Source organism: Hipposideros armiger, unplaced genomic scaffold (assembly GCF_001890085.2).
Source record: "Hipposideros armiger isolate ML-2016 unplaced genomic scaffold, ASM189008v1 scaffold_116, whole genome shotgun sequence".
Taxonomy (NCBI): domain Eukaryota; kingdom Metazoa; phylum Chordata; class Mammalia; order Chiroptera; family Hipposideridae; genus Hipposideros; species Hipposideros armiger.
The window spans coordinates 896,143-907,725 of NW_017731466.1; the positions used below are offsets into that span (position 1 = coordinate 896,143).

The 11,583-nt window shown below is 38.4% G+C and overlaps 1 protein-coding gene across 4 annotated transcripts in view; it reads left to right on the top strand.

The window, feature by feature from the left end:
* Positions 1-11,583, top strand: part of CRIM1 (cysteine rich transmembrane BMP regulator 1) — a 187,734-nt gene that overhangs the window by 131,290 nt on the left and 44,861 nt on the right. For all 4 annotated transcript variants that reach the window (XM_019647786.1, XM_019647789.1, XM_019647787.1 and 1 more), the window contains one exon: positions 5,045-5,173. In XM_019647786.1, the coding sequence (XP_019503331.1) occupies positions 5,045-5,173 (129 nt within the window). The remainder of the gene's footprint in view (positions 1-5,044; positions 5,174-11,583) is intronic.

The window sequence follows — 11,583 nt, forward strand, 5'->3', positions numbered from 1 at the left end:
TTACTTGACACATTTTATGTCTCCTAAATAATCAAATATGTGTTATTTTATGGTCAAGCACTGTGGCCTTGAAGTTAGAATAACGATTTTTGTTTTAACTTTATACTCTTGACAAAACTAATTGTTATCACAGTGCCTTAATATGCCCATTGAATAGATAAAATTGTTCCTAGGAAATACTTGTGCATCGTTGTTAAATATCGGTGTTTTAGAAACTGCGTGTCTTAAAACTCTCTAAAGCCTGAAAAATATGTTTTCCTGGAAATGTTTTTACTGATAAAGGGCTTGTTGGGCGTCCTAGGATACGGAAGAAATATTCTCCCCCAAATTTTAAATAAATGTAAAATAAAGAACCAATATGTGTTTACATATTGCATGTTCTAATAGGTTTCCTCCAGAATTGTGTCCTCTCACACGTGAGCTAAGAGTTGGTGGCTGAACATCTGCACTCCTGACACAGTCCTCAGTGTTCTTGTAAAAACAGCTCTTCTGGACAGTGCGAGGCGCTGAGAGAGTCTTTAAAAATCATTCAAGAAAACAACTGATTGAGGAGTCGTGATTCCCACTCGGATGCAGGCTAGGAAACAGCATCCTGGATGTAGACATAACAAACACCCATTTCTGTTCTTTATTGCTTCTAGGCTCAGAAAATATTTCTAGAATCCTTCTCCACAAAGAAGCTGTTCCAGGGTTCCCTTTAGAAATAGTTGTAGCCAAAGACAATGAATTCCTGCAGTTTCAAGCCTTCTTCCTTTGGAGGACATTAAGGTATTTCTTTCATTCCTCAGCTGATTCAATACAAGATGAGATGGAATGTCAGGGTGATCCTGTAAGCAGTTTGACTTTCCCCTTACCAAATCCCCACCTTTGTGCAAGCGTTTCCTCATTCTCCTAAATGAGGACATGCAAAACCTTCTCTCTCCTTTGAAAGAGGCCCACTAATGCATCTCTGCCCAACCATTTTAAAGGGGGACAGTTTTCTTTGTTCCCAGCAACAGGCATTGTATACAGTGATGCATCGATGTCTCCAGCTTAGCAGGATCTCTGTTCAAGTGCTAATCACCAAACTTGTCAGGATACAGCAGCAGGTCTTCATCATTCTAGAAAGGCATAGACTCTCTGGCATATCATTTCAGTACCATACCCTCTGTAATACAAGAGCATGGGAATGTGGGATTTAAATGAGAAACTTCTGGCTGTTAGGCCAAGACATATAAGGATATTTTCCATATTCATAGACTAGACTAGAGATGTTTCATAGGCTAGAAAAAGTGTAGGATAATAAGAATTCCGGATCCGCAAATTCCAGGATGCTCTTACAAGCAGAATACACATTTCCCATATTTCACTAACACTTCCTCAAGATTATTTGGTTTAGAAACAAGCGTACTATGGTACCAATATTCTGGATTCTTTAAAAAGACCTCTTCCCCTGCTGAGAACTTCTTGCTTGGATAAAAGCTATGCGAAAAATCTAGCTAGCTCTTGGTCATTATTCTTTAAAGACTGTAAGTGTCATGTTGATTTTAAATGTTCTAATTCAGGAGGGTATCAAATATGTCTCACTTTGGAGTTCACTATTTGGCATAGGAAATTGAATTTTAGTATTCTCACAGCACTTCTTTCTCAAAAAAAAAAAAATTGCCCTGATGTTAATAATAAGACCAGCTGTGCGATCACATATTAATGTATTGGACTGAAAGCAAACTCAGATCTGTTTATGATAATATCAAACTTTTTGCCAGATAATTTATAGTTGCCTATTTCTGTGGTAATATTGTTCTTACAGAAATCTAATATAGATATAGCCTAACATAGTAGGAAACCAAGCACTAAAATATTGAAAGGATGATGAAGGAAATAGAATATAATGTATGACTTCAGATAAAATGTTAGGAGATAACTAGTTGCCTGCGTAGTGTCTATTACAAATCAACAGTTAACTCCAGTGACAAAGGACAGCAACAATGAGTATCCCCAAAACATGCGTCACCCTCAAAAGGCTTTTAAAAGTTGTTCCAGTTTGTATTTGTAAAGGAAAACAATACTTATTTTTTAAATATAATAAAATGAGATGACTAGTGTTAAAATGTTTTGTTTTGTTTTTTTAATTTAGACTTCTATTTATATTTAATAGCTCACAGTGAGTGTTGGTGTGTTTAGCCTAAGCTATTGATGGGGAATTGAATAGTTCTGGAGCAAATTGACAATTTTCATGAATAAGTGTTTGTTGAGTTTTGAGGTTTTCTGTGAGTTCTGTTGAGTTTTTCTGTGTTTTGGTATTAAATAAGGAGTCAGAATTTGAAATGTGTATACTTCCCGATTTCTTCCATCTAATGTACATTCAGAAATGAATGGGGAGATAGAATTTTAGAGGCGCAAAGTAATTTTTTGATTCTTGCATCCTCTACATCGTCTAAGGCCTAGAAGATATCCAGTAGGACTTGTTTTACCTAAAATATTTACAATTCAGCATTGTAGGACCAGTACCTACTAAACAGCCCTTCTGTGTACTTTTTTTTTTCATGGTTAAACTGAGCAAAAGCTGTTATTCTGAATGTCGTAGGGGAACATAGTGAATGTATGTCCTCTCTGGGAGAAACGTGTGCTGTGGATGGGTGTGACTGTACCTAGCGGCTGAAGCTGTTTGGAGGAAGCATGGGACTGTTCACATCAGTGCTGAGGTTCTGACCCTCAGACAACCCAATTATTTATTTCTTTTTCTTTCTAGCTGAAGGTCATAATCCTAACCCCATCCAGTAATCATACTGTGTACCCAAAATAGCATCTACATCAGTATTAATTCTCTTAAGTCCCTAGAAGTCACTGAAAATAAAATTCCATACCACCCAATGATTATTATGCTTTTTCAGTGTCAGTGTAGTCTGCCCAAACATTTATTTTTCCATAATATATTTTCTGAAGGCAAAAGTGTCTCAGAAACTTAAATATCAGTAAAGAGCACACGGTTTTGGTCTGTGTAGATAAGCCCAGGACATTGCTACACCCGTAAGCCGTTCACTAAAGCCGGCTCCATTCCTGGTCCTTGCTCTCATAACTCTCCAGGACATGGTCCTGACTCCTCCCTCGATGGGATAATCTGTAGTGCGGCTCACTTAAACATGTTACGGGTCCTCTGCTCTCTCTGCCTTATGTTTGTGCTTAGAAGAATGTTGACAAAACATTGGCAGTCTTGTGACTGAGGTCTGAAATAGAATCATTCTTTTGGATGGCTCATAAAAGTAGTGATAAAAGAAGAACTATCCAGGTTTCAAAACCAAAGATGTTTATGGTAAATTTTCAGAGAATGGAGGAAAGCAGCTCTAGTGTAGTCAATCCACTATGTCTTAAAACTTGCCTAAACTTAAGCGACTTTTTGATGTTCACAATTATCTGTCAGAAAGGATACGTTAGTCATTGAAGGAAATTAGAAATTTTACAGCAGTGGAAAGTGTCTATACAAATTTTAGGGAGATGTTCTCCAAGCTCCGTTGTAATAAAAATAGAGAATGTGCTAGCCCCTCTTTATACGTATTTTTACTGGGAGAATGCTGAGCAGAGCATCTCTTTAAAAGTCCTGTTGCCTACTACCTGTGAAGACTTGAATCACTGGCCACTTTTAGCAGACGGATGAAAATGTAGAACTCTTGATCTTACCAGTGGCAACTAAAACACTTATTTTGGTCTCTCTTCCATGGTAACGGGAGATGAAACTTGAGAAGACAGTGTGGAGTAATGGATAGAGTGTTGGACAGGAGGTCGGGAACCTCTGTTCTGTTCTATTCCCAGCCTGCTACTGGGTTGCTATGTAAACTTAGATAAGCCAGCTACCCTGTCCGCAACTCATATTTTCCAATTATGAAAACATAGGTAGAGACATTCCGTACTTAGCTCTTCAAAAGATGTTGTAACAACCAGCTTACTCTGAAGAAGTTCATAGTATCCTTTGGTGGAAAAGAGGCTACAGAAATACTTCGGTGTCTGTTCCCTTTGATAGTACTCTAACCACAATCTGACATTATCTAAACCATCCCTTGTCAGTGCCCTGCAAAACAGGTACCATGGCAACGGGCTTTGTATTGCATGGAAGCTAAGAGTGTGACCCTGGAGCCAGAAAGCCTGGGTTGAAATCTTGGGCCTACCACTTACTAACTCAGTGAACTTGGGCCAGTCAGTATAGTAGATTCCTCATCTGTAAAATGGGATATTGAGGGCACCTGTCTCATTGGAGTGTAACAAAGCCTGAAGGCATTAATGCAGAGCTCTGCAAACATTATATATAGAGATGTAAGTATGTAATTACTCTGATTGCCTGGAACAATTCTTCATTATGAACCTGGCAAGGAGGGTAAAGCATCACCCCTGCATTGCTTTCTTCTATGCACCTCTTCCCAGAATGGCTGCGTGCTCTTCCCCCCAAATGCTTGCTTGTATCTCCCTCTGCCACTTGCATAAGCCCTGGGCCCTGAGTATAAGCTCCTTGTCAGTGTTATCCATCATACCATCTGTAATAATTGAAGGACTGTCTCATAAAAGATGAAAGAAATCCAGATGTTTCAAACTAGCCTCCTAACCATCTTGATTTATTAACTTCAAAAAATATGCTTTCAGATTTCAGAAGTACTGCAAAATGGAGAGTGAGATATTTGACAGTTGAAAGCAGTGTCTTGATTATTATAAAAAATAAACAGAAAACATTAGGAAGAAATAGAAGAACAGTTAACAATTTAAATGGAGTTCATTTTAACCTCTTGTCTGCTTTCTGTAGTGGTGACCCTCAGAGAAGTATTATGTGAGAGTACCAAAAAAGGTGTAAGCTGCTCAAACATAAAGAAATAGAGATTTTGGATTGTGAAAAATCTAAATAAAAATATTTCTTTTTCAGAGATTAAAGGCATTATGGAAGTACAGAGTTTTTAGGATTTGATGAAAATTATTGATTAGTTTTTATAACTTACTGTAGTGTGGGATTTAAAAGATTGAATAGCATCTAAGAGATAATCATATGTTTCATTGATTTTTTTTTCCCTCATTTTATTATTAGAACCAACCTACATCACAATTGATCCACCTGCATGTGGGGAGTTATCAAACTGCACCCTGGTGGAGAAGGACTGCATTTATGGTTTCAAACTTGATCACAATGGTTGTCGAACTTGTCAGTGCAAAAACAGTAAGTATACGGAATACTTTTTTTTCCCCTGAGCCTAATATGATATTATCAAAGCATATTATGTGATTGAATATCTTTCTCATTGCTGTTCATGACATTCCCCTAGCAACCTGAAAGAAGAACAAAAATTATACAGAACACAAACAAATACATAATCATTTGGGGAAAAAGAGCTGTTCCTTCATCCTGGTTTTCATCTTCATTTCTTTGTATTCGGATGCTGCTTGATATCCAGCTGCATTGTGGGTACAAGCCTTTGGGGCTCTGAGTACATCTTTCCAACCACCTAGTTGGCTCCCTCTAACACCCTAGCCCGGGTCCCATCCAGTGACAAGGAGGGCACCCACCCAGAGGATGTCACAATCCATGTATGGCAGGCATAATCCTTAGAATGTGCTTCACTTTGTTGATCCCAACTCTCTTCCATGTAGATTCCAATCATGTCCCCAGGCCATGACTTCCGAAACTTGATAGAGTATATTGTATTTCTTACACTCACACACACACACACACACACACACACACCAAATTTGTTTAAAATTATTTTGAATTCCCCTAATTCTTCTACCAAAGTAAACATCTTCAGTCCCCTCAGCCATTTCCCAGGTGACATAGTTTCTGGAACTTTCTTGGTCCTTTCCATTTTTAACACATCTGCAATGTCATTGTCATTAAAAATAGTGTGGCCCAGAAACAAACAAAATACTCCAGAATTTCATCTGATCAGTGCAGAACTATTCTGTCGCCTAAGTGTGCATTAGCACTTTGAATACACTCTGTTGGTTCATACTGAGTTTATAAGCAGCTAGAACCACAAGATGTAGTTTTTTTGTTTTGTTTTGTTTTTAATATTAGCTGCTGTTAGGTGGTTCTCATCCATTCTCTGTTTGAACATTTGATTTTTTTTTTAACATTAGAAAGGCAGGGCACCATTTAATAAGAAATTACCCTGAGAGTTTCATACCATTTTCCAACTAGTTGGGATATTTTTGAATCTTGATAAAGTGATCTCATACTTTATTCCTCCAGCTTATATTAAGTAAGCATAACTTGCATGTCCTCATCTAAAAACGTTGAACTAAAATTATTAAGTTGTACAGAATGGAGAGCATATCGCTGTAACTCTAAAGACCTAACTGCCAAATGACATTGGACCCTGATCCTCACTCTTTCAGTGGAATTATTCAGCTAACAACACGTCAGCTCCATCTCCACAAGGAAGTCTTGAAACACTGGGCCTTGTATCTTATCTGAAATCAACATACATGATAGTGGCAGCATTCCTTTGCTGGAAACCCCATTTTAAACTTCAAATGAAGTTAGTGGGGTGTGGCTTGTTCTTCATGAGCCTTTGCTGGCTCCTGGTGGTCATCGGTTCCTTTTCTCATGTCACAAACCACATGTTTAACAATTCTTGCTGCAGAATTTCCAGTTGTGAATGTCAAGCTTAGTTTCTGTAGTTTAGAATCCTTTGTTCCTTTAGAACTAACATTTGGTCTGCTTTAGTTTTCTGAGCTCTCTTTGCATCCTCTCTGATCTCTCTGAAAATAGACAATGCTTCTGTAATAAGCAGGTTCTCTGTGAGCCTCTGGGTATAATTATCCTGGGCTCAGAGACTCGGAATTACTTAATGGAGATAGAGGCTCACTTTCTGATTTATCAGTTATCTTGGGCTTTGTATTCCTCTTAACCTTAATTGTTCAACACTTGCCATTGTAAGAATATTTTCATGAAGCAGACAGATACAAAATAGGAGTTGAGTAATTCAGTTTTCTCAATTATGTGTTATCACACTATCTGCCTGATGGAGTTAGTGCTAAAGCAGAGTTTATAAAACTGTCGCTGTGGTTGTGGGTAATTGCCATCTTTAAATTTTTCATTAGCCTCCACCTATTGGGGGCTGTCCTGCCTTCCTATACTGACTTCTGTGCAGAGGAGGGCCAGTCGCTGTCATCCATCTATCGGTCTTTTATAGCTCCCTTTGGAAACCCGACTTCATTAGGGAGCTGCCTTGGCAGCCACATTTGTTTACTTTAATGGCCAACTTTGTTTTTGTGACAACAAGTTAATTAGTGATTGTATCGTGAAGAGTTCATATTTTAATCCTTCTCATCTCTCTTGAGCTGCACATCCTTTCTGATCATGGCAGTGTACCGAAAAAAAATTTTTTTTCTGAACTTTTTGAAGTCTAAAAATACAGACTTCATTGTGCATAATCACCCCGCCAGCTACCTTCACCTGAGCTTTGCTGTTATGAAACATTTTGGCCACATGATCGCGCTTACATAGGCCCCTCTGAGCCCTTTGTAGCTAAATTCAAAGAAGCATTTCCCTCAATTGTCATCAAAGTACGTTAGAAACATATCACTGGCTTTTGGCAAATTGAGACTGTTAGGAAAATTCTGCTCTGCCTGCCTTTGTGTTAGCATTGCATCCTGGCTTTGTAAAAGGTACATCCCAGCATTCTGCCTGCTTTGCTCCTTCATTGCGCTAACACGTGGGATGAAATATATACAGGAGACTGTTGCATTTTGTGTCAACAGTTTGTTTTTTTACACATAAATCTTTATTAGTCATTCATTATTTGCATATTTGGGGGATATCTAGTTTTTTTTTCTTCTCTCCTCTCTCTTTCTTCCGTTGCCTGGTATACATAAGCACCTGCCAAGTTCTAGGTACTGTAGAGGTGTTTAATGCCATACAGACAAATAAAGTGCAAGAACTGCCCTAAGAAAAAAATCTCCTGTGCCCAACATGCTAATGAAATAGCATCATTGTAAGCCAGATTCTCTAACTTACCAAAGTACATTCTATTAAGAGAACACTTTGGAACCGCAGGAGCGCCCAGGTACTCATTTACACCAGAGCAGGGAAGTCACTGACCTGTCTCCCAGGGCAGGTGTTGGCTGAGGAAATGAGCAGGAACTTTCAGCATTGGGGGACCCCACTGGACATCTGTCTTGTCTGAGACTCCCTTCCTGAGGTCTTGCCATTCTGACCACATATCCATTTCATCACACTGAGATTCCTGACCCAGCTTTGTCTGTTGCCATCTCACTCACTGCCACCATATACCTAAAAACATAATTAAATACCAAGTGGAATTTGTCCGTTTCTTCCTGTCCTTAGATGTCTAGTTGTAGAGCATTCTACTCTTACCCCCTCCCAGTAGCAATCCTGATTATTTGACCAGTTTGGAAGCCACACCTTTGGGAGGTGAGTCAGAATAAATCAGACTGCCCGAACCTTGGTTGTTAGATTCTTGGGGTTGTACATACCCAACCCCACTCCCAGGCTCTGGCATCAGGCTGACCTGCATCTGGGGGATCACAGATTACTTCTTTGGGTCCCTGTGTACTCTTATGTAAAGCACAGGTAATAATACCTATCTAATGGGTTATTTTGAAGATTAATAAATAAATGAATGCAAAGCTAGGGTTACCTTCTGACATATGGTAATTGTTTACTCTATATGAGAGCTGTCTTATAACAGATCCATTTCTGAGTCAGCCCAAGCAGGCTGATGTGGAAAGCCCTCAGCTTCCCCTCCTCTGTTCCAACACCGACCTGCCTTCGGTTACTCATGTCCTCTGATACTCACACAACACCTTTCCATTTACCTTTGAATTTTTTTTATTTTTATTTTTTTTATTTTTTTAGCTGAGCCATCCTGCTACCTGTTGGCAGCTCAGCGGCAGCTCAGCTCGGGCTGGGAATAGAACTGCTGTTGCTCAGAGCTCCAACTCTTGAGCGAGCTCTTAACCAACTGAGCCACTCGGCCGGCCCACGTTTCAATTTTAACCCTTGAATATTCCAGGCCTCATTTACCCACTTACATAAAAAAGAAGGCTCCTTGTAGTGAAGGATGGCATAAATGTGTTCTTTTTTTCTTATTGTATATACTTGATAAGTATTGATTTTTGTCTAAATTTCTCCCTTACATTTTTCTGCATTCCACCAAAAGCCTGTTTCACATGCAGTGGTCCTAACCATTTATGCCTAAGTTTTTTGGTTAGGATTAGACCTAGTTTATGTAGACCACTGGCATCAAGATTTCTTAAAATCAGACCAACACCGAGTAAATATTTCTCTCCTGTTCATTGGTTTGTTATTTGCTCATTCATTTTTTTCTTTCATTTATCTAGCATTTGAATACCTAATATATGGTAAGCACTAGCGATACAAAAAAGATAAAAATGGACCTTATCCTTGACTAATACTGGTAATATGTTGGTAATATTGGTATTATGCTAATATCATTATATTGCAACATAATTAAGCATATTATAGACAACCTTACATTTAAGATTGAAATAAAAACCCAGTAGAAATACACCCTTCAAAAGTACATGAAAGGTATATGACAAAGGATTCTTTTGTTTGAATATATTGTATTATTGCCATTTTAACCTATAATAAATACCATTCTTAGAACACTGCTAAGCAAACAAAGTAATGCATCAAGGGCATCAAGAAATTTAAATTATTTTAAATGTTCTCAGGGACATATTTAAATAAAGAACAATGTGGTGGAAAATGTTTAAGTAAAATAGCAACAAAAATTAAAAATCCTTTAGATAAGCTACTAATAACACTTTTGGTACAAGCTATTAATAACATTGTGCTTTAACCAAAAATGTTTGTTTCTGTCAAATAGACATAGTACACATTAGCTTACTTTATGAACTATATGTAGTAATTGACATCTATATGAATTAATCAATCTTTTGGCATCTTATTTTTCTACATCTTTAAAGCAAGTGGATTTGACTGGATTATTTGTAACTTCTCTTCCAGTTTTAACATTCTATAATTCTGGGAATTAATAATGTTTTATGTAGAAACTGATAAAGACATAGAAAATGAATGGTAGCAGGGAGAAAAGGCCTTCATATTTTTCATGAAATACATATTTGAATCAAGCATTTAAAGAAGGTTGCAGCATCAAATATAGGGAGGTAGGCTCCTCGATATCATTTCACTGTAACTCTAACACTTAATCAGGGTCACGATTAAGACCACCACTTTCAGTGTTGCATTTCTGTATTTAATAGTCTCAGGAACTTCATGGTGTTCTTAACTGATAGCAGGTTGGTGGGACTTGCCAGTCCCCGAGTGTGAAGTATGCTGCAAAAAAGTATAGCAACACTCTAGGGGCACCTGTACGTTGTTTTTTTCCTCTACATAATTTATTCTCTACATAAATTGCATGGTGTTCACTTATAATAAAGCGTGAATGATGCTCCCTACAGTTGTACTACATCTTGGCCCTAGAAGCAAACAACCCTTTTTCTCCAGAGTAAACAGAGAGTTTATTCGTGCGACTATTGACCAGGCATAACGCACAGTTCCTGTACTTTGCCATTATTTATAACTTTCTCTTCAATGGTAATTTCCCCCCATGGATTAGAAAGCGTTTTTAGATCATAGTCAAGTCATAAGTCTGAAAAATTATGAACACAAAGCCACTATTCTTCCTTTGGTTGCCTCCAGTGAGGTACTGAAGCTTTTCAAACTTATAACCCCCCATCCGTGCATGAATCAGATGTTTCTAATCTGTTTGTTCTTTATGTAAATGTTTGCCTTGATGATATATTTATCCTAAGAAAAGTCCATAATTGTTACATGGACCTGGGACTGCCTTTAATGTTCTCTATTTCTGAGCTAGAAGATGGTATTTTTAGAGGCTTAGCGAGTACCAGTATTTTCCGAAATTTTCAATACTAGCAGAGTAAGCTTTTTCATCCTATTATCTTTCAGTTAATATGGCAGCCTTGATGAGAGTGGAGGACTCAATAACAACGTTGACTGATTGATTGATTCAGCAGATATTTATTGAGCACTCACTCCATGCTAAACACCCTGATAGTACCTGGACTGTATAAAGAAAATAGGTCCCCACCAGAGACCCCCCTGCTGTTGGGTGCAGAATGGAGATAGGCGCAGACCACAGCACGTGGATGAGCAGTTCCAAGTCAGAGCAGCCTGGGAGCAGCGCGCTGTGGGTGGCATAGCCAGCCTGCTGCCCATGACTGCCCTGTATTTGTGTTTAAACATAGCAGCCTTTGCTTGTAATTCCCTTCTATTGCAAAGCAGAGGTCGGTAAAGACAAATTAAGTTTTTATCACATTTTTTAAGCATAGTGATGCAACAGTTTTCTTTAAGGTTGAAAACCATGCTAGATTAGGGTCTATGGCAGCGGTTCTCAACCTGTGGGTCGCGACCCCTTTGGGGGTCGAACGACCCTTTCACAGGGGTCACCTAAGACCATCAGAAAACTAAAAGATATTTACATTACGATTCATAACAGTAGCAAAATGACAGTTATAGAGTAGCAACGAAAATAATTTTATGGTTGGGGGTCACCACAACATGAGGAACGTATTAAGGGGTCGCGGCATTAGGAAGGT